Here is a 23554-nt window from a genome sequence, read left to right as displayed (position 1 = left end):
CTCAAACTCACGGGGTCACAAAGAGTCGGACATGACTAAGTGACTAACACTACACTACTACATGGCCATTGATGGAGTCTGTGTAATGGCTTAGGCCAAAAATGGCTTCTGTTCTCTTCCTCAGCGGACCCTCTACCTCGCCTGCTTAGAAGTGGCCAGGGGAAAGGAATCGGAACAAGAGTGGAGAGGTATGTCAGGGAGCAACAGACTTATAGCAAATCATGAAGGCTATACCTGGCTCCTTCTAAAAGTGCAATACACATTTCTCCTCATTTCTTCTGGGGCCACCTCTTCAAGGAATGAGTGTCATCTGGCGGAATTGAGGAGTTTTAATTTCAGAGGACAGTAATTGAGATGATCACATCGTCCTCTTTCGCGGCGTGTTTGAGCCAGTGCGGCAAAATCTTCACTTGTGGGTCATCTGTCACTTGGTCTCAAGAAAGAGGCTGAATGAAATTCACAACTCAGGCAAATTAAGGGCAAAGCTGAGGTCCGTAAGTCCCTCGCGGGCCGTTTCCGAAATACATTATCTATGAAAACATATAACAACATCTATTACGGGGTGGGGGGAGGGGGGAGGGAGATTGCATGCCTCTGGCCCCTCTCTTTGGCAGGGACGCAGGTCTCTCCTCAAAAGTCCCAAGTATCCAACTCTCGCCGCCAGCAACAGGGCTAGGTTCACAAGCAACCAGCTTTTCAGGCAGCTGCGTCCCCTTTCTTCCTTCTTCGTGGTTCGTCGGTCACGGTGGCTTCAAGCAGAACGACTCAGTGTGTCTGAAATCAACCCGGCGCTTTGGCACACCGCGGGAGGGGTAGACCACTGCACGGATTCCGAGAACCGCAGTCAGTAGGCAGAGGTTGGGCATGAGGGGAAAAAAACCATAGGCTGAGGGAGGGAGAAGGAAAGCAACTGCGTCGGCGGTGCATTCTGGGAGTTGTAGTCCCCTAGCGGGCGGCCTCCCCAAGGCTCCAGCGGGCTCTGCACTCCATCTCCCAGCAGGCCCCACGTCGCAGAGGCGGCGAGCGGTGGGGGCGCCAAGTGACGAACTGCCGCAGGGGGAGGGGGCCTGGGGTGGAAACGGGCTGCGGACGCCGCGGTGAGACGTTACCTGCCGTGCGCGAGGGGGGCCGAGGGACCCTCGGGCGGGCGACCGCGAGGGTCAGGCGGCCGCCGCACGCTCCGGTGCTCGCCCTCGGTCCGCCTCAAGGGCTCGCGGCGTCCGTCATGGAAGCACATCCGGCCGCCTCCGGGGTCTCCCGGAGCCGCGTCCCCGGGTCCCCGGAGCGATGAACGAGTAGGGGCGCCCCCACGCTCCGCCTCCCGCCCGCCATCGGTCGGTCGCCCTGAGAGGGACCGCGCGGACCGGCTGCCGTCCGCGGGGCCGCCCCCGCGCCGCCCCGCCCCGTCCCGCCTCCCGGGGGCGCTGCCGGCGGGTGGGGGCGGGGGGCGTCCGCCGCTCATGCCGCCCCGGCCGCAGAAGCCCCGGCCGCGCCGCCCGCCCGCCTGCCCGCCCGCGCCCGCCGCCGCCCCGCCGCCCCCAAGATGTGGCACAACGTGGGGCTGACCCTGCTGGTGTTCGTGGCCACGCTGCTGATCGTGCTGCTGCTGATGGTGTGCGGTGAGTGGGTAGTTCACACCCGCCGGCTCGGCTTGTCCTGCCGACTGGCTGGTTCTGTCTCTCGTTTTTAAAAGAGGAAAAAAGAAAAAAGATGGTCTGGGTGGGCAAGTGTCGAAAAACCATCGGTTCTCCACTTGCCCCTCGGGAGTGAGCCCGGAGCTGGGTACCCCTGCCCACCGCGGGCCCCGCTGGCGTCCCGCAGAGGAGGGAGCCGGGTCCAGCGCTGGGCGTGTGGACCCGGGATTAAGCCTGGCCGCCGCAGCGCCTCGATCGCCACCCTTGCCACAGATCAACCCATATCGTCACCTTGGCCTGTTTGCGAAGGTGCAGTGATTCGTCCTCTTTCTGTCTTTTTACACGTTCTGACTCCCGATGATAAAGCGAGGGAGGTTTCATTACCTTCCTTGAACCAGGGACAGAAGCAAGAGTTGGCTTTGCAGCACGCGTGCGATTGTTTGCTTGGAGTTAGGCGTAAGCTCAATTCCAAACAGCAGTGTCGAGACGAGGCAGAACTTAAAAAACACAGGCTATATTAAATTTCCAGGGTCAGGTAACCTAACTCTTAGTTCTGTAGTAATGGTGCTATTTTGTTTACTGTGATTTTGTTTTTTTCCCTTCCCCTCCATGGAATGAGAGAACGTGAAACTTTTTTCTCAAGATAATTTTAGCGCAATTGTAGATCTTTTTTTTTTTTTTTTCTAATTCACAGTAACTGGTAGCTACCCAGCCATCTCATCCTCTGCCGTCTTCTCCTTCTGCCCTCTTCTCCTTCTGCCCTCAATCTTTCCCAGCATCAGGGACTTTTCCAAGGAGTCGTCTGTTCGCATCAGATGACAAAAATACTGGTGGTTGGATGGCATCACCAATGCAATGAACGTGAACTTGGACAAAATCTTGGAGATGGTGAGGGACAGGGAGGCCAGGTGTGCTACAGTCCATGGGGTTGCAAAGAGTGGGACAGGACTGGGCGACTGAACAACAAACAACAGCAGACAGCCACAGCTCTCTTAGCAAAGGGGCTGAGCAATTGTGAACATTTGGGAAAGTGTTTACAACCAGATGTCAGTGAGTTTGCTTTTTTATAATTATCACATTGAAGTATGGATTCAGATTGATGCAATAATTGGTTAGTATTCAAAATATGGGGCTTAGTCATTATGTGATTAATGCACCAAGTGCTCAGAGTCAGCTGTGTTTGGAAACATTTAGGCATGTACAGATATGTATATTTGTATTTATGTACTTGTATGTGTATTTAAAATTTCCTTTTACATGATCATATACATGTGTATATATAGATACACTTGTGTGTATATACTTGTTTGTATATTTTTAGTTTTCTTGCTTTTACTAAGGCACTAGAGCTAAAGTTTCTAACTTACAGGCTTTTCTGATGATAAAGCAATTGGAAGGAAGGCCTTTCTCAACTTCCTGCCTGTGATGTCAGGATTTGGGGCTAATTGTAGATGTTTAGGATCCTTGAAATAAGGAAAACCAAATCTTTGTGATTTGTGTGGTTATGAGGAAGTAGGTGAACATGCTTTCCTTTCTGATTTGAACATGCAAACTACCTGGATATGGCAATGTACCATGTAAACCATACACCACTTCCTTGTTGTTCAGTCGCTAAGTCGTGTCCGACTCTTTGGGGCCCAATGGACTGCGTGCACCTGTCTGTCCTTCACTATCTCCCAGAGTCTGCTCAAATTTACGTCCATTGAGTCTGTGATGCCATCCAACCATCTCATCCTCTGCCACTCCCTTCTCACCATTTTAGAGTATTTGCCAAACTTGCCTTTGAGACCTCAAAATTCCTATTTGCTACGTGTCAGACTTGCTCTCTCAACCTTCAGTAGCTGTTTGACTTAAATTCTACTCATTTTTCTAAAAGTACCCTGCCTTTGACTTCAGAAAACAATGTGGAATGAGAGGTGAGGTGTGGTAAGGAAAAGAATGCCGTATTTTGATTGGAGTGGTCCAGAATAATAGCTGTAAGAAGTAATCTGAGCACTTTTTTGTTGGGAGAGTGATTGATGGGTGGCTTCATGTTTTGACTAATGGGGGAGCCTGGGGCTTAGGGAGGGGGAGGGATGGATCACACCAGATTTGAGAGAGAAACTAAGTCTCCTATAACAATATAGACATTAAACCACAGAAATTTATTTTCTTATAGTCTGGAGGCTAGAAGTTCAAGCAAGGTTAATTTCCTCTGAGCCTCTTTACTTGACTTACAGATGGCTATCTTCTCCTTGTGTCTTCACCTGACCTTTCATCTGTGTGTGTGTGTCTGTGTCCTAATCTTATGTAATAAGGGCACTGGTCATATTGGATTAGGGCCCCACCCTTATCAATTTATTTAACCTTTAAATAAACCTTTAAAGGCCTTGCTTCCAAATACAGTCACATTAGGGATTAAAAAATCAATGACCTGGGTCTGCCCCAAGAAATGCATAGCCTGAAAGAACTCTGACCGGTTCTCTCACATAGTGAATTCTCATTTTCAAATTTCAGGTTCCTTAGGGAGGTCTTCCTTCTCCTATCTGTTGGTTGTACTTTCTTGCCTCTCATTCATTCTAAAAATATTTTCTACTCCCACTATTCACCGAAACTGCCGTTGCAAGCTCAGTAACAAATGGCCTCTGTATCACCAAGTCCATGGTCACTTTTGAGTTCTAATTCTCTTTAACCTCACAGACTCGTTCTGTCCAGGTGAGCATTCTTCCCAAGAAGCATTTCTTGTGGCTTCTATACACTCTGCCTTCATGGTGTTCTTCCTACCATAGTGGTTAATTGTTTTATCTTTTCCTATCTTCTCATCCCCTGGAATTTAACTCTTTTTGACTAAATCTATGATAGGAAATATTTTACATTACTTCCAGTACATTCATAAGTATGTAGGTTACATATATTAATCAGTTTATATGTACATGTATCTATCTTCCCATCATCACTCTTATCTCTGAAATAAAAATTTTATAGACTAGTACTTGGCCATTACTCCATGAGATGCATGCTATTTTCTACACTCCTATAATATATTGTGTTATAATAAAAAATATATATATATTTCTGTTTTCACCTTCCTTCTATTCTGTCCCTTATCTAGTTCTAAAGATTTAAATAGTAACTGTAATGAATGACTAACATTAGTATCTCCAGCTATCACGGCTCTCCTGCACCCTAGGCTCATGCCTCAGTACCCTGACTTGGAGATCTAATAACCATCTCAAACTAAACACATCTAAAACAGAACTTTTGATTTCTACCACCTGTTTGTTCCTCCCTGCTCACATGTTACCAGCAGCCGGGGGCTTGGGTGTCATTCTTGGATTTGCCCTTTCCTTACAAATGCTCACTCCATCTGGAAGTCATTCAGTTTTGTGTCTCTTTTTTTTTTGCCTTCCAGTGTTACTGAGCTATAATTGACTTACAGTACTGTATAAATTTAGAGCTTCCCAGGGGGCTCAATGGTAAAGAATCTGGCTGCAGTGTAGGAGATGAAGGTTTGAACCCTGGGTTGGGAAGATGCCCTGGAGAAGGGAATGGCAACCCACTCAGATATTCTTGCCTGGAGAATTCCATGGACAGAGGAGACTGGTGGGCTACAGTCCATGGGGTCACAAAAGAGTTGGACACGCCTGAGCAAGTTATCAACAATTGTAGAGATCTAAGGAGTGCAACATTTACACACATCATGAAATGATTATTATAGTAAGTTTGGTGAATATCCATCATCTCTTAGATAAGGAAGTAAAGAAATAGAAAAAATTTTTTTTCAGTGATGAGAACTCTTGGATTTACTCACTTAGCTTTCATATATAACATACCTCAGTGTTAATTATATTTATCTTGTTGTACATTATGTCCCTAGTACTCTTATAGCTAGAAATTTATACCTTCATTCAATCCCATCTCTCTCCTGCCCATCAGCCATAGATCTGATCTCTTTTTCTATGAATTTGTTTGTTTTTAAGTACTAATTGACCTACCACACTGTTAATTCCTGTTACAGGATATTGGGATTTGATGTTTGTATACATGTCAAAGTGATCACCATGAAAGCCTAGTCACATCTGTCACCGTACAAAGATATTGCATAGTTATTGACTTTATTCCCCGTGCTGTACAGTTCATACCCATGACTCACTCACTTTGCAACTATAAGTTTGTACTTCTTAATCTCTCTCACCTATTTCTCCCTGCCCCACCCCCCTCCTTTGCAGCCATCTGTTTGTTCTCTGTATCTATGACTCTGTTTATGTTTAGTTATGGTTGTTCATTTGATTTGTTTTTTAGATTCCACCTGTAAGTGAAATCATGGAGTGTTTTTTTTTCTTTCTCTGTCTGAATTATGACACTAACATAATACCTTCTAGATCTATCCAGGTTGTTACAAATGGCAAGATTTCATTTTTTAACCCCTATGGCTGAGTGATACTCCACTGTATACATATACTTTATCTTTGTTATCTATCCATTTCCCTTTGGACCGACTATCTCCTGAGTTTCAGTCTGTTTGTCTGTTTTGTCTGTGGTGGTTTGAATCTTTGGATGTGGCACTCAGTGGTACATCCACATTTTATGTGTTTGTTTCCTCCCACTAGAGTGTAGGCTCAGTGAAGACAGGGACCTTCTTTGGCTTGTTCACTTCTCTCTTCCTGGATCTTGGAGAGTGATGCCTGACATGTAGAGGGCCTTTGTATATCTGAAGTAGGAGTGAAGAAAGATTGCTCTGTATAAATGATTAAATTCCTATTAGAAACACACTCTTCAGTGTAGCACAAACCATGGTTGTCTCAAACTGGATAACCCTTGTGTTACTCAGCAAAATACCCTTTGCTGTTGCTGTTGCTGCTGCTGCTGCTGCTGCTGCGCCGCTTCAGTCGCCTCCGACTGTGCGACCCCGTAGACGGCAGCCCGCCAGGCTCCGCCGTCCCTGGGATACTCTAGGCAAGGACACTGGAGTGGGTTGCCCTTTCCCCTTAGTGAACTCTTATGTGCAGGTGCTGTGGTGGAGGTCATGAGTATTCAAAAACTAATAAAGCATAATCCCCAGTATGCTTTCTTAAATGTTTGGTAGAATTAATTTAGGCCAGGACTTTTCTTTTGGGGGAAGTTTTTAATTACAAACTCACTATCTTTCATTTGGGCTAATGTTGGGCTATTCCAGTTAACCTGTTTTCTCTTGAGTAAGCTTTTGAGTTTGTGTTTTTCAAGCACTATGTTTAATCTGAGTTAATATTCTCTCATCATTTAATATCTGTAGGATCTGTGATGATGTCTTCTCTTTCATTCTTGGTATTGTGTTCTTTCTCTTGCGTATGGTCAGTCTGGCTAGAGGTTTATGAATTTTATGATCTTCTCAAAGAATCTGGATCTTTTTGTTTTACTGATTATTTATTTATTCTTTTGGGAGGGATCAAACCATTTTCTTGAGAGGCTTTGAGGGAAGATCGAAAAGCTGGGAGGACAGTGACATCTGACGTCCTTCTCTGAGCCATCTGCCCAGCTCCTCAGCTGCTGAAAGGCTGATTTTTAATTTCTTGTCCATATTTTATTTCATTGATTTATGTTTATATCTTTATTTTCTTCTATTTATTTTGATTTTAATTTGTACTTCTAGTTTCTTATGATAGAAACTTAGATTATTGATTTTAAACTATTGTTATTTAAAAAGGTAAAAATAGGTATCTAACGATGTTAATTTCTTTTCAAGTATTAGTTTTGATTTTTTTAGAAAAAACTATAGTTTCACTTGTGATTTCTTCTTTCAATTGTGAGTTATTTAGGACATTTCTTTTTTCCCACCTATATATCATTTTATCATTTTCTAGTTAAATTTTATTATAGTGAGAAAATGTATCTTGTATCATAGCATTTAAGAAGGTTTACACTTAATGGGCTTCCCTAGTGGCTCAGATGGTAAAGAATCTTCATTGATGCACTTAATGAAGAAGAGAACTGGAGAAGGAATGGCAAACGACTTCAGTATTCTTTCCTTGAGAACCCCACGAACAATATGAAAAGGCAAAAAGATAGGACACTGAAAGATGGACTCCCCAGGTTGGTAGGTGCCCAATATGATCAGTGGAGAAATAACTCCAGAAAGAATGAAGGGACGAAACCAAAGCAAAAAACAACACCTAGTTGTGGATGTGACTGGTGATGGAAGCAAAGTCTGATGCTGTAAAGAGCAATATTGCATAGGAACCTGGAATGTTGGGTCCATGAATCAAGGCAAATTGGAAGTGATCAAACAGGAGATGGCAAGAGTGAACGTTGACATTTTAGGAATTAGCGAACTAAAATGGACTGGAATGGGTGAATTTAACTCAGATGACCATTATATCTACTACTGTGGGCAAGAATCCCTTAGAAGAAATGGAGTAGCCATCATAGTCAACAAGAGTCCGAAATGCAGAACTTGGGTGCAGTCTCAAAGATGACAGAATGATCTCTGTTCATTTCCAAGGCAAGCCATTCAGTATCATGGTAATCCAAGTCTGTACTCCAACCAGTAATGCTGAAGAAGCTGAACTTGAATGGTTCTATGAAGACCTACAAGACCTTCTAGAACTAACAATCAAAAAAGATGTCCTTTTCATTATAAGGGGACTGGAATGCAAAAGTAGGAAGTCAAGAAACACCTGGAGTAACAGGCAAATTTGACCTTGGAGTACAAAATGAAGCAAGGCAAAGGCTAATAGAGTTTTGCCAAGAGAATGCACTGGTCATAGCAAATAGCCTCTTCCAACAACAAAAGAAGATGCTACACATGGACATCACCAGATGGTCAACACTGAAATCAGAATGATTATATTCTTTGCAGCCAAAGATGGAGAAGCTCTATACAGACAGCAAAAATAAGACCGGGAGCTGACTGTGGCTCAGATCATGAACTCCTTATTGCCAAATTCAGACTTAAAGAAAGTAGGGAGAAATGCTAGACCATTCAGGTATGACGTAAATCAAATCCCTTACGATTATACAGTGGAAGTGAGAAATAGTTTCAAGGGATTAAAGCTGATAGACAGAATACCTGAAGAACTATGGATGGAGGTTCATGACATTGTACAGGAGATAGGGATCAAGACCATCCTTAAGAAAAAGAAATGCAAAAAAGCAAAATGGCTGTCTGAGGAGGCCTTACAAGTAGCTGAGAAAAGAAGAGAAGTAGAAGCAAAGGAGAAAAGGAAAGATACACCCATTTGAATGCGGAGTTCCAAAGAATAGAAAGGAGAGATAAGAAAGCCTTCCTCAGTGGTCAGTGCAAAGAAATAGAGGAAAACAATAGAATGGGAAAGACTAGAGATCTCTTCAAGAAAATTAGAGATACCAAGGGAACATTTAATGCAAAGATGAGCACATAAAGGACAATGGTATGGACCTAACAGATGCAGAGGATATTAAGAAAAGGTGGCAAGAATACACAGAAGAACTATACAAAAAAGATCTACAGGACCCAGATAATCACAATGGTGTGATCACTCACCTAGAGCCAGACATCCTGGAATGTGAACTCAAGTGGGCCTTAGGAAGCATCACTACAAACAAAGCTAGTGGAGGTGATGGAATTCCAGTTGAGCTATTTCAAATCCTAAAAGATGATGCTGTGAAAGTGCTGCACTCAATATGCCAGCATATTTGGAAAACCCAATAGAGGCCACAGGACTGGAAAAGGTCAGTTTTCATTCCAGTCCCTAAGAAAGAAAATGCCAAAGAATGCTCAAACTACCGCACACACTAGTAAAGTAATGCTCAAAATTCTCCAAGCCAGGCTTCAATAGTAAGTGAACCGTGAACTTCCAGGTATTCAAGTTGGATTTAGAAACGGCAGAGGAACGAGAGATCAAATTGCCAACATCTGTTGGATCATCGAAAAAGCAAGAGAGTTGCAGAAAAACATCTACTTCTGCTTTATTGACTATGCCAAAGTCTTTGACTGTGTGAACCACAACAAACTGGAAAATTTTTAAAGAGATGAGAATACCAGACCACCTAACCTGCCTCTTGAGAAACCTGTATGCAGGTCAGGAAGCAACAGTTAGAACTGGGCATGGAACAACAGACTGTTTCCAAATAGGGAAAGCAGTATGTCAGTCATGGGAAATGCCAGGCTGGATGAAGCACAAGCTGAAATAAGCTGAAATCAAAATTGCTGGGAGAAATATCGGTAACCTCAGATATGCAGATAGCACCACCCTTACGGCAGAAAGTGAAAAACTAAAAAGCCTCTTGATGAAACTGAAAGAGGAGAGTGAAAAAGTAGGGTTAAAACTCACCATTCAGAAAATGAAGATCATGGCATCCGGTCCCATCACTTCATGGCAAATAGATGGGGAAACAGTGACAGACTTTATTTTATTGGGCTCCAAAATCACTGCAGATGGTGACTGCAGCCATGAAATTAAAAGATGCATACTCTTTGGGAGAAAAGTTATGACCAACCTAGACAGCATATTAAAAAGCAGAGACTTTGCCAACAAAGGTCCATCTAGTCAAGGCTATGGTTTTCCCAGTAGTCATGTATGGACGTGAGAGTTGGACTGTAAAGAAAGCTGAGCGCCAAAAAATTGATGCTTTTGAACTGTGGTGTTGGAGAAGACTCTTGAGAGGCCCTCGGAATGCAAGGCGACCATCTTAAAGGAAATCAGTCCTGAATATTCATTGGAAGGACTGATGCTGAAGCTGAAACTCCAATACTTTGGCCACCTGATGCAAAGAACTGACTCATTTGAAAAGACCCTGATGCTGGGAAATATTGAGGGTGGGAGAAGGTTCGACAGAGGATGGGATGGTTGGATGGCATCACCGACTCAATGGATAGGAATTGAGTAAACAGTGGGAGTTGGTGATGGATAGGGAGGCCTGGCGTGCTACGGTCCATGGGGTCGCAAAGAGTCGGACGTAACTGAGCCACTGAACTGAACTGGTGAACTCACTGCTCTGATTTGCTGATCATGCCCTCTTCCATGGTGATGAGTTACTTTGAGCCTGTTTTCTTATCTAGAAAATGGGGGTAATGATTTCTTGTGTAGTTCAGAGGGCTAATGAGAGTATTAAATGCTGAATGTAACAGCACTTGGTGAACTGAGAACTCTGTGATTACAACTGTCCTCTGGGTTTGTGGCATGGTGATGGTTCATTATTTGGGTTCATCTGCCATTGCTACCCTTCTGCTGCCAGCACATGTATCTTGCATTATTGTTGTGTTGGTTGCTCAGTCGTGTCCAACTGTTTTCGACCCCATGGATGTAGCCCACCAGGCTCGTCTGTCAATGGAATTCTCCAGGCAAGAATGCTGGAGTGGGTAGCCATTCCCTTCTCCAGGGGATCTTCCCAACACAGAGATTGAAGCCGGGTCTCCTGCGTTGGCAGGTGAGTTCTCTACTGTTTGAGCCGCCAGGGAATCCCCTTCATCTTGCATACAAAGATGATACAAAGTGCGTTTTCCTGAACTGCCCTCTCTGAACTCATGCTTGGGTACTGGCACACACAAGCTGAGTACTCCTTTGCTTATCTCAGGATACACAACCTCTGTTGCCAGCCAGTGTACCTAACACACAGACTTGCCTTTTAAACTGTGGAAAGCTATGGTACTTGTTTAACAGTTGGTGTACATTTTTGACTGTAAGTGCATCTAATTTTGGACAGTCCTTCTCCTCGCCCCCTCTTTCTGTTATCCCTCCTCCCCTCCATCCATTTTTCTCTTAGAATCCCAGGACAAGATAGGAGACCCATGGTCTGTGGAATAAAAATAGGTAAAGAGTTTCTGGTGTCTGCATATTAGGTTTGGGTGGGAGGAACTGTATGAGCTACACCTCTACAAGAGGCCCTGTAGGTATTCAGTATCCTTGCCTAAAAAATCTTGTGGACAGAGGAGCCTGGCGGGCTACAGTCTGTGGGGTGGCAGAGACTTCGCGACTGGACCGCAGCAGCAGAGGAACTATGGATACTTGGTGTTAGGAACATCCGACCTCTCTCCTGCTCCTCCCGCTGAGCCTTTTCTCCTTTTCCTTGGCCACTTGCTGTAATTGATCCGCTGTAGCACTCATATTTCTTCTTCATCGTGCCTTCTCTTTTCCACACCTACCTGTGCATCAGAATCATCTAGGGAGCTTGGAGAGGATGAGTAAGCACAACCCTGGAGACGGATTTGCAGTGTCTGGGGTGAGTCGTTGGGAATCAGGAGCTTCTCCAGGCTCCCGCGCGGGGCATGGTGAGTAGCCAGTTTGAGTGATGCACTGTGTGGCCCTCACATGTCTTTAACTGGGGTCATTCCATTGGAAAATAAATGATTGCTTTCCACTTAGACATGTTCCTCTGCTTAAAAGGGAGAATAGGACTTCCAGCCTCAGCAGATCCTACCTCACCTGTAGGGAATGTGACGTGTCAGAAGTATGTAGAAAGGCAGTGTATAGTGAACAACAATTTGGCCATAAATGATCCGTGCAGAGCATTTCCTCACAGTACCTGTCCCAAAGTTAAGACGTTTGTTGTGGTTTAGTCACCAAGTCGTGTCCGATTCTTTGCGACCCCATGGACTCTAGCCTGCCGGACTCCTCTGTCCATGGAATTTTCCCAGGCAAGAGTACTGGAGTGGGTTGCCATTTCCTTCTCAGGGGGTCTTTCTGATCCAGGGATTTAAATTGTGTCTCCTGCATTGGCAGGTGATTGCTGTACTGCTTAGCCACCAGGGAAGCCCAAAGAAAAAGCTGTTTTTATTTCCAGGTCTAATGAACATAGCCAGTAACTATCAGCAGTTTTATCTGGCATTATGGTACCTCTCTTAACTTCTTTGCTAAGTCACACTTTTCCAGTATACCTATTGTGAGTTTTAATTGTCCTTCCTTTTCCAAAATAAATGTTGTGTGATTGTGTTTCCATTCAAACTGCCTGGCATTTTGAGTGTCATCCTCTGTTCAGACAGTTAACACTGATGAATGGTCTGTTGCCTAAACACCAGCTCTTCCCAGCTCTTAAGTGCTGGGAGATAGAACCCCCCTCCCCTGCCGTCTCCCCAGAATTACAGCTCTGTGAGAACTTAGTCTTTACTTGGAGAATAACTTGTGAACTTCCCCGAATCTAGCGAATACCCCTGCAGTTCTTGGTTGTTCAGGGTTCACCGCTACAATTTCCCTTTCTAACTCTGCTTTCTCACCCTGTCATTACAGTAGCCATTGAGAAAGGCAGCACAGTGGCTGTTTCTTTGGCTGCCCAGCGGGTGAGCTCCACATCTGTATTAGGGAGAATCCTCTGCCTCATGAGTTTTCATGGGAAGCAGTGTCCCTGCCCACATGCTCCTCCACGTGCAACCCTCACTCACACCCAGGCAGAATAGGGAAAAATGAGCTGCTTTTCAGGTTTGCTTAACTGCAGGTGCAGGTAATAATTAAAGAGGTGTGACGTGGTTTAGCTGGTGTGGTGGGGAGGGGAGTGTCCTGTGTGGAGGCTGTAACTTGCTACCCCAGCCCCTGGAGTCTCTGATCGGCTACCACATTCTGAATTTTCACTTCAGATTGAATCCCTTATATTGTTTGGTTGCTGGCAGTGATTTTTTTTTTTACGTCTTTTGTTTTGGATGTGTTTTATTAAAATTGAGAAAGAGTTTGTGATCTCACTGAATACAGTTATTTCTATCTCCTGAGACTGACTGTTGAAGGCGGTCTTCAGTTCCTTTCTTGCAGATTCCTATGCTGGGGGACTTGACTTTCTCTGAACCATCCCAAGGGCAAGAGTATTTTATGGTGGGAGCCCCACTGGTGACAGCCCTTGCCTCTTCAGTCAAGAGTTCCAGCTACTTCCTTTTACGTTCTAAATTTTTGCTCATTTTATACCTAATAGCCACTGTTAAAATCTTTGATCTTTATGAGGTCAAGACTATCATCATCTTTGATTGAGCTTGCTTGTAATTTTCCTGATGGTAAATTCACCTTCATAATAACTATTTAGCACTTAACTTTTAGGTTGAGTTCTCAAAATTAACCTGAGAGGTTTTCCTTAGTATCTTAAAATCACCTGGGCTTATTTAGGCCAATTAATGGTATTGGGGTATTTAAAATGAGAAGTCTACAAAGTACTCATGATTTATTTGTTGGTTTCTGACTTATTTTTCTCCTGATTTTTCTAATTGTCAAAAATTTTTCTGTGTCCATTGTGGAAAAATTTTGATATGGACAGAGAAGTATCTATAAAAAGTATAGGTTCCCCCATTGACATACAGATTCAACACAATCCCTGTTAAAATTCTTGCAATTTTTTTTTTCCAAAAATTGACAAGAAAATGGCACATGGAAATGCAAAAGACTCAGAATAGCCAAAATAGTCTTGAAAAGAACAAAGTTCGTGAACTTATACTCTTCATTTCAAAACTAAACACAAAGCTGCTATAATCAACATGATGTATGTATGGCATAAGGATAGACAGATCAATGGAATAGATCTTTGTGACCCCATGGTCTATACAGTCCATGGAATTCTCTAGGCCAGAATACTGGAGTGGGTAGCCTTTCCCTTCTCCAAGAGATCTTGCCAACCCAGAGATCGAACCCAGGTTTCCCACATTGCAGGTGGATACTTTTACCGGCTGAGCCACAAGGGAAGCCCAGAAATAAACTATAACATTTATGATCATTGGAATTTTGACAGAATTGCCAAGACAGTTTAATAGAGGGAAGAACAGTCTTTTCACAAATAGTTCTGCAACAATTTAGTTTCCACATGCAAAAGGATTAATTTGGATCTTTTACACCAAAGTTAAATAAAATCAATCAAAGACCTACGTGTAAGAGCTAAAACTAAAACCCTTAGAAGAATGTGAAGGCATAAATCTTCATGACCTTGAGTTAGTCAGTGATTCCCTAGATATGGTACCCAAAAGCATAAGCAACCAAAGAAAAACAAAACAAATTGGATTTCATCAAACAAAAACTTAGACTCCATCATAATTAAAAAACTACCATACTTCAAAGAATGTGATCAAGACAATGAAAAGACCAGCCCACAGAATGAGGAAAAAATGTTTGCAGATAATAAGTCTGATAAACAACTGGTATCAAGAATGTATTTAGAATTCCTGCAACTCAGTAAAAAGACAAGCTGATTGTAAAGTGGGCAGGGAAGTTTAATAGACATTCCTCCACAGAAGATTTACAAGTGGCCAGTAAACACAAGAAAAAGATGGTCAGCAAATTTAGTCATTAGGGAAATGCCATCATAAGAGCCATTCTGATATACCACTTCATACCTGCTAGGATGGCTATAATAAAAAAGGTGGAAAATTGGAAGTCTTGGTGAGGATGTGGAGAAATTGAGAGCCTCTTAAATTTCTGATGGGAATGTAAAATGGCTCAGCTGCTTTGGACAGGACTTTAGCAATTTCACAGATGGTTACGCGAAAGTTACCATATGACCTGGGCAACTCTACCCCTGGTGTACAGCAAACCCTTGAATAACACGGGTGTGAACTGTGCAGGTCCACTTATATGTGAATTTCTTGCACTAAATACATACTGCAGTTAAGTACATGATCTGAGGTTGAATCCTTGGGTGTGGAACTATGGATATGGTGGGCCTACTGTAAAGTTACAGATGGATTTTCAAAGGTGAGGAAGATCTAACCATGGCCTTGTTTTTGGGGTCAGTTGTTATACCTAGGAGAAGTGAAAACATGTTAGTGCAAAAATTTGTGCACTTGGTCATGGGCATCCCATGTAATCCCAGAGTTTGTCTTTATGCCTTGTCCATAGTAAATGCTTGATAACTATAACTTACACGTTTAAATTATGCATCCTATTTTGTAGTATACCCCTGACACAGAGTTAACTGAAATGTTCTCAATTGATAATGCTGGGCATAATAATTTTTCTGAATGTTTTTTATCTCTCTTTAGGTTGGTATTTTGTTTGGCATCTTTTTTTGTCAAAATTCAAGTTTCTTCGGGAACTGGTGGGAGACACCGGATCCCAGGAGGGAGACCGTGAGCCTTCAGGGTCTGAGACTGAAGAAGATGCTTCACCGTCTCCGCACAGGATCAGGTCCACTCGCCAGAGGAGGGCCCCTGCGGATGAAGGCCACTGAGCCAGCCGGTCCTGTGATAGCGAATGACCAAGGGTCCTGGGAGTCTCTCTGTAATGATTGGGCTTTGCAGTTTGCTAAAGGAGTGAAGAACGTTCATTCTTGGATTCTAAGTCCAGTTCAAAAAAAGATTTACATGTAAGCCATATGCAAATAAAGGGAATTTCAACCAAATTGGACCATTGCGGATTTCATCGTTAAGATAATTTTTGCTTATATGCTTCAACATATATACTTTTTCTTTCACCCTTGGGCTTTTTTTCTTGCACTGGTGGTAATCTGATAAATATTACAGGCTTGAAAAACCATATTTTATTAATGCTAGTTCTGTTCCATGTTCCCCCTCCCCCTCTGCCCCCACATCATGCCTTGTCTGAAATGGGGATAATCTCACGGTTACAGTCCACCAGGCAACAGTCATGATGTAATCACCCTCGCCTGGGCACATGTGAACCTCAGGCTTGTCATAGCATCACTGATTGTTGGTATCAAATGTGGCAGGTTTAATTGGCTTTTAAAAATGTCTTCAAAAAGATTGCACTATGATTCAGCCTTGAAACGAAAAGTCATCGTGTATGCAGAAAAGCATGGGAACAGAGCAGCGGGGCGTGCGTTCCATATCAGCGAAGCAAATATCCGTCGCTGGAGGAGCGACCGAAACTCCATATTTTCCTGTAAAGCCACCACAAAGTGCTTTACGGGCCCTAAGAAAGGAAGATACCCACAGGTCGACGAGGGTGTGCTACACTTTGTCAGTGAGACGCGTGCAAAAGGACTGCCCATCACACGCCAAGCAATGCAGCTGAAGGCCGGAGAAATTGCCAAAGCCCTCGGAATAGACAAAGCGAAGTTCAAAGCCACCAGAGGCTGGTGTGATCGATTCATGCGCCGAGCAGGGCTGTCCTTGAGGCGTCAAACCTCACTGTGTCCAAAGCTTTCTGCTAACGTTAACCCGCGGGCGGTGCCCGAGCGCCGTTTAAAGCGGTGCTCCATCCCCGGCGCTCTTGACGATGCCCAGGGGGCTGTGGTCTGGAGAAATGCAGATGCCCATCTGCACGATTCCGAAGAGTTAGACTCAGACTACGACGTTATAGTCATCACTTAACCAGCTTATTTCGTCATGCACTTCCTTGACATGTGCACAAGGTTGATGCAATAAATACCTGTTTAAAAGCTCTGTTCTAGTAAATCAGAAAGCTAGACTTTCTGCAGAATACAAAAGCATCGTGTCATAGTTGAATTGCCTGTGTCTTTTCTTAGTGATATATATGGTGCATCTTACCGTCGATGGTATCTTAGGTTAGGGGAAAAAAAAATAGTCTGTAAATTTATTTTTATTCCTAGGATAGCAACTATTTATTGGGGAACTTAATTCTGACTCTTACCATATCGTTTAAATAGCTATCCTCTGAGACACATTTTGGGGCACCCTGTTCATGATTCTAGAGTAGAAATGCGGGGATCTGGGTTCTGTCCTCTTCCTTCAGGAAGGGTAGGCTTCCTTACTCCTTGCACATGGGAGGACTTCATGCTCAAGGCATGTGCCATGGAGAAAACATTTCACAAACAGCAATTCAGTGACAAGGCCTCCGAGGTGCTGGGTATTGAGAGAGTGGGTGGAAATGCCCGCTTTACTGTAAAGTGATTCTTGCCATGATCCCTTGTTTGTCTTCACTGAACTTTGGACTGAGTGTTTCCTGGGGAAGAGAGCTATGCGTTAAAGAACTTTCCCACTTAGTGTTGCCTGCTTTATATGAGAATAAATTGCAAAGCCAACTTATTTTATTAATCTTAAGTTCTCTCTCTGTTTTAAACGTTTGTTTCTCAAGAACTAGTCATTACAGAGTATCACCTCTATTTTACCACTGTGTAATTTTGTTTGATACCTCGTACTCCATGCTGATAGTTTTATTAACAGGTCACCTACTCTGCCCCGAGTTGATGAACACCTGTGCTGTTGTTGTGGCCCTTTGCATGTACTAAAAGGGAATTTACAGAGTTTAACTTTACTTTTCAATATTTGCTAAGGGGAGCGGTCCCCAGCAGCTGAGAGTGGGGCACCGTCTTTATTTCCTTACTGGATACAGTTTTCTACCTTTATGTGACTATATTGATCAAGCATTCATTTTAATGCTTTCGTACTAGCTAAATATCACTTTAAAGTGCTCATCAGGTAGGGCAGAACTTCATGCTTCTTGGTGCTGGGAGGATATTTGAATTGGATCTTTCACAGGCTGATATTTGGAGCTATGGATTCTGCTTTGTAGTAGATGTCTTAGGTTAGATAATAGTTGCTGACCAACTTTTTTAGTAGCTGGAAAGCTTCCTATTGTGTCAGTATTAAGAATGATGACCAACATAACCCCTAAAATATGCAAGGGTCATCCACAATTTAATCCATGAAAAGATGTACATGTTGGTATTATTTATTAATGTTTATGCTTTTATGGATGTCTTTAAAAATAGAATTTTAAGAAATATTCTGCTTAGCTTGCTTGGAAAGTATGCCCAAAGCATATTAATAGCTCACACTCTGCCATGTTTTAACTCTTAGGAAAGTAAAAAGAAGTTGCTGTTGCCAATATGAAAATTCTACAAACTGATTCCTTTGTTTGAAACATTTTCCCCCCTGCACACCTCTTTTCTTAATAGACTCACCATAGTCCCTATTTCTAAGGCCACTGAGAGAGGCAAGAGAAATAGTTAACACAGTTACTTGTGTGATATAGTGTTTCTATTTTTATTTTTCCTGTTTTAATGCTTTTGTAGCTGAACTTACAGAGCTCATCATAAGTGCATTTTCAGTTTCTTAGTAGCCTGTGGTTGATTTTGAAGCTTGGAGGGTTCTGGGCATGAAAAAAAAAAACAAGTATTAGTCTTTTCTGAATGCTCTCTAACAGTGATGGTGACCACGGATGCCCTCGTTGGAGGATTAATTCTAAAATGAGAGGACTCTGGTGGGTGCTTTCATTTCTGTCCAACCCACCACTTATAAATTGTGTTTCTTCTTTTGCTTCTGAAACTTCTGTGAAAATTGCATATCTCAGATTTATTGGTAGCATTGCTCTGATTTCAAGGCCACAAGACACTAAATGTTTGTGTGACGCTGTTAAATAAAGTTTTTAAGATTTACATTTATCCATTGGGTCTCTGTAGTGATGTTTTCGTGGTGGGAACATCGTTTTGTGGTGGATAGCCAATTTACATGCTGACCCATTTCTTTAGATGTTATCAGATTTAAAAACAATTTCAACCTGTCATTTTAACTGAAAGTTGGGAATATAGTAAGTAATGATTTCACAAAATAGGGCATTTTAAACCAAAATGTGTTGAAAGGTTTGAAAGTAGTGCGTTTTTACTTTTTAGAGCTCCGTGCTGCAGTATTTTTAAATTCAGTTTTTCTTAAAAGCTATGTTTTAATGTAACATGTAACCAATGTAACATTAGCTTTTGACTGGTAAACTTGAAGTGCTTTTATATTTCAGGTTGATTTTAAAAAGCCAATGAGCAGTACTCAAAGGTTATGGGTTCTTAAGCGATTAATGGAGTGGTATTTTGATATGGAGTCTAAAATGAAAGCACCTTGAATTGTCTGCTTTTAAAGTATTCTATAGTTTTTAACTTAAAGCATAAAGAGTAACATTTTATCTTATATTAATAAAAATTAAATTTTCACTCATTAATGTACATGTGTCACTTGCTTTATGACCAGTGTTTATTACCCTTTAAGTTCTATGCATAACCATTAGCCAAATACCGCTGCTCTGGTTTCTTGAAGGAAACGTTCTGTGCTATGCTACGATGTATTGTCATCTTGCTGCTTGACAAATAGGTTTATAAGGAATTAGAACTGTGTGTGTTCATAATGCCTTTGTATAACAAGATGAGGAGTCCGTGTAAATGTTATTTGCTGTAAAACAGTTACTCGCTGTTACAGTTTTAAAACTGGTCAACACTATGTCTAAAGCTTCTGTGGTTTGTCTGTATGATGTCACTTTACAAAGAATAAATTAAAGTGAAAACAAAAGTTGTGTTTGTTTCACTAATGAAGTATAAGAAGTACGAAGGGTGGCTTGGACGTGAGGGATTGGAAACCAGCCGTTATTACCCGTGGGCTCACCCTTCACCTCATTTGTCAAACTAAACATCTACAAGAATTAGGATAAGTTAGCAGTAACATTCCTAGTGGATGAAAGGAATGGACTTGGAACCTAAGGACATACAGTGTTAGAACTAGTTTACATTTAACGTTTAGCCTTCTTTTTCTTCTCAGGCTTTATCCCTTGTCCTCAAGATTGTTTGGAAGCTCTTTTCACCATAGGTCATGTCTCCCATTTTGTTAGTGTTAACCACCAGGAAGGCTGGCTGAGGGAACTGACCACAGCCAAGTAAGAAGATGGAGGGAAGCCTTTGAAACCCATTTGAGATGGGAAACTGAATTGCTATGGCTGGGTGCCAAGTTTTGATTTTCCCTCTGCGGTGCTCAGCTGCCAAGAACGTAGAATGGAAAAAGTGGCCTGGGCCAGGGTCAGGCTTTGTAAGGGAGGGGTGTCTCAAGGGCACGGTCACTCGAGATTGCTGGAGACGGGCCATGGGGTCTCGGCCGGATCGTAAGAGAAGCCAGATCAGTAAAGCACCAAACGTGGGGCAAGTGGGAAGGCATGGAGGTGGCAGGTAGTAATATGCGTGTGTATGATCGAACAGAAAATTGGGTTGGAGACTAGGATTTTGGAGGGGAAGCAACCACAGAAAAGGGGAATCTGAGAACTGTGACGCATCCTAGGGTGTCGGGTGGGCCATCAGCCCAGCCACTGATAATTCTGTCTGATGGCTGGAATCAGGATGGAGAAGAGGACCGTGACCTGGGGACCGGCTCAGGGACGCGGAAGACCGATCTGGTCTGGGAGGTCAGGCAGCCCTTAACAGAAGGGAGTTTCCTGAGAATGGAAGAGGCGTGTTCTCGGGGAGCTGTGAGAAGGCTTTGTCTTCAGCCCGCCCCTTACCCCGACCCGGCAGCTCTACAAGCCAGGGCATGGTGGTTACAAGTAATGTGCTTTGGGTATAAAAATGATAGCTGTTAGATGAAGAACTTCCTTGGGGGTGGGGCGGAGTTTATCAGAGAGGAGGTGAAGAGGGTTCCCGACAGAAAAAAAAGGCCAAGGGAAGGTGCCTGGTTTGCAGAGCAGCAGGTATTACGGTTGACTGTTCCTGGAATGGAGAGAGACTATGGGGTGAGACATCTTGGAGCTGGAGAAGTGGGAAAGATGAGGTCGTCAAGGACCGCTCACGCGGTGTCAGCAGCTCTACCATCTCGAGTGCCTGCAGCACCTGGACCAACTGCGGCGGCCCAGGAAGCTTGTGCTGACCGCACGGAGGAGTCCTCGTGTGAGGACCCAGTGGGAACAGGGTGCTAGATAGCCAGCGGCGGGCTGGGAAGGAGTGACGGCCCCGGGAAGCTTGAGGACGCAGCATCGGCAGGGCTTGAGGCTGGGTCATGAAGGCAAGTGACACAGAAGTGGAAGATGATTTCCACACTGGAGGTCAACAGCATTGAGGGATGCGTAGAGAAGAAGTAGGCTTGAGGTTGGTCCAAGGGGGATGAAAGAGGAGAGTCCAGGTTGGGGCATCCCTATCTTGAGGTGCTTACAGGCTCCTGGGTGGACAGAAATAATAAACAGTTGTAAAAATGGTAGGAGGGTCATCCAAGGTCGTCAGAGTGAGAATGTAGTAGAAACTGCTGGCAAAAATAGGATCTACCAGGGGAGAAGCCAAAATCGGAGACCCAAGGAGTGGCCCCTAAGGGGCATCAATATTTAAGACGCTGGTAAAAAAAGAGGCCCCCAAGGACACTGAGTAGGACTGCTAAGAACCAGCAACGTACCTCGGAAGAAGGCAGCGTGCTCGAGGTAAAATGAAGGAAGAACTTGAAGGAGCACGTGTTAAAGAATGACGCTGCTCAGAAACTGGCAACCTGATGCTTGCGGAAGTCCAAGCAAAACAAAGACGTAAATCTCTGCAAGGTGACAGTGGGACAAGCTGAATAGACATTGATGGGGTTCAACTGGATCAGGTTTGGTGGTTCATTAGATATGGGAGGTGAAGGGCAAGGATGAGCCATTGGCGGAGGCTGATAGAGGACACGGGGGGAGAACGTCTGAGGGGATAAGTCCAGGTGGATGAAAATGACCAATGGAAACGGCCACTCTGAGGATGCAGGTCAGAACCGAGTTCCTACCCAAATGCTGTTCCTTGATAGTTGGCAATCACTTAACCTCTCTGTTGTCTGGTCTGCTGAACGAGAATGAGAATGTGTACAGTTGTTGTGAGGAGTAAATTTTTTAAAAATCCTGTTAAGCATACTCCTTAATATACAATGGGCTTCCCTGGTGGCTCAGATGGTAAAAAATCCGCCTACGATGCGGGAGACCTGGGTTCGATCCCTGGATTGGGAAGATCCCCTGGAGAACGGAACACCTACCCACTCCAGTGTTCTGGCCTGGAGAATTCCATGGACTGCAGTCCATGGGGTTGCAGAGAGTCAGACACGACTGAGTGACTTTCACTAATATACAATAAGCAACCTGTAACTTCACCCCCCTTCTCTTCTTTCCTTACTTCTTACTCCCCTTTGTAACGAGGGAACCCTTCTGATGACAGCTTGGTCCAGGAGTTACCAGTTCACTGAAAACAGTTGAAACGGGGAGTAACACAGCATTCTCATTCATCCTGCAGTATTTTGAGGAAAGGTCAAGGCTTTTTTCACTGAATATAGATCCTTTAGAGTTCAATCTCATTTTCTTTGCAAAAGCCAGGAGTATAATCTGGTGGTCCTAGCTTCATTCTCTGAAAATTGGAACAAGAACAGAACCTTGCAGAACAAAGATTTTTACGGGAGTGTTTTTCTACAAGTTGCCTGGCTTGCCCCTAGATGGACAAGATATTTTGCATCTTGTTATTGCTGTTGAGGCGTTCAGTCGTGTCGGACTCTTCTGCCACTCCGTGGATGGTAGCCCACCAGGCTCCTCTGTCCGTGGGATTTCCCAGGCAAGAGTACTAGAGTGGGTTGCCATGTCTTCCTACCCAGGGATTGAACCCCGGTCTCCTGCAGTGCAGACAGATTCTTTAGCATCTGAGCCACCAGGGGGGACCTCCAATTTTTCCAAAACATTCAACTAGGTTTTCATGGAAACAGCAACCCTTTTCTCACACTCATGGCTCGTTGTAATATTTAATTACATAATTACAAGATCTGAGATGACTGACGTAAGGAGGCTTGGAAACCGTTTGGACTAGAGAGAAGTCAGTTGGTGACAAAAACATGTGAACCGTACAAGATTGTAACCCTCTATCCTTAATTATGTAGCCCACCCGGGGCGAGGACGGTGCATCTCACGTCTCCGAGCAAATTAAAGCCTCAGCAGGTATCTCCTCCCCCTTCCGGCATGGAACCCTCGCACCTGTGTGCTATCGCTTCAGACCCTGCCTTCCCCCCCACATTAGAGGACAGACCCCTCTGCTGGTGTGAAATGAATTTCTCCTCCAGTGCTCTGGATCCTCGTCTACCTTTTCAGCAAAGTAACACTGTCAGTTATGTCTTCTGTACCCTCGATGGCTCTCTGTCACCTCGATCATCCTCTTCGACATCCAAGTGTGTTCAATAAACACTCTGCCCTGAAAGGAAGAAGGAAAGGCCCCTCCAGCTCTCTCCCCTCCCCATGCCACACTGGACTTCTCTAAGGAGGTGTCTCCGTGACCCTGGCGCCAAATCTGAGGCACAGTTTCCAGTCCTCAGCTTTGCCTGACTTCCCAACTGCATTTGTGTGGTCGGTTGCTCGTCCCTTCTCTGTTCCTTGAAGGCT

The 23554-nt window shown here is 43.9% G+C and overlaps 2 protein-coding genes across 2 annotated transcripts; one reads left to right on the top strand and one right to left on the bottom strand.

The window, feature by feature from the left end:
• Positions 1–552: 552 nt before the first annotated feature.
• On the bottom strand, positions 553–16688 carry LOC122696836 (translation initiation factor IF-2-like). Its single transcript, XM_043906957.1, has 5 exons — positions 16619–16688; positions 15637–15709; positions 1787–1897; positions 1110–1679; positions 553–879 (listed from the first exon to the last, which is right to left on the bottom strand). The coding sequence occupies exons 1-5, from the start codon at positions 16686–16688 to the stop codon at positions 741–743; spliced, it is 963 nt and encodes a 320-aa protein (XP_043762892.1). The 3' UTR covers positions 553–740.
• On the top strand, positions 1489–19722 carry SMIM13 (small integral membrane protein 13). Its single transcript, XM_043908552.1, has 2 exons — positions 1489–1619; positions 15511–19722. The coding sequence occupies exons 1-2, from the start codon at positions 1544–1546 to the stop codon at positions 15696–15698; spliced, it is 264 nt and encodes an 87-aa protein (XP_043764487.1). The 5' UTR covers positions 1489–1543; the 3' UTR covers positions 15699–19722.
• The last annotated feature ends 3832 nt before the right edge of the window (positions 19723–23554 follow it).

Source organism: Cervus elaphus, chromosome 7 (assembly GCF_910594005.1).
Source record: "Cervus elaphus chromosome 7, mCerEla1.1, whole genome shotgun sequence".
Classification (NCBI taxonomy): Eukaryota; Metazoa; Chordata; class Mammalia; order Artiodactyla; family Cervidae; genus Cervus; species Cervus elaphus.
Note: the sequence above shows the minus strand (reverse complement) of the source record. Positions and strands in the feature narration are given on the sequence as shown.

Bases quoted from the DNA above. Each gene is read 5' to 3' on its own strand.
- SMIM13 (XM_043908552.1), top strand. From the start codon at position 1,544: ATGTGGCACAACGTGGGGCTGACCCTGCTGGTGTTCGTGGCCACGCTG. The intron at 1,620-15,510 runs GTGAGTGGGTAG...ATCTCTCTTTAG, and splicing joins GCTGCTGCTGATGGTGTGCG to GTTGGTATTTTGTTTGGCAT.
- LOC122696836 (XM_043906957.1), bottom strand. From the start codon at position 16,688: ATGGAGCACCGCTTTAAACGGCGCTCGGGCACCGCCCGCGGGTTAACG. The intron at 1,898-15,636 runs GTGAAGCATCTT...ATCTGTGGCAAG, and splicing joins CCTGATCCTGTGCGGAGACG to GGTGGCGATCGAGGCGCTGC. The intron at 1,680-1,786 runs GTACCCAGCTCC...TTTAAAAACGAG, and splicing joins GGGGCCCGCGGTGGGCAGGG to AGACAGAACCAGCCAGTCGG.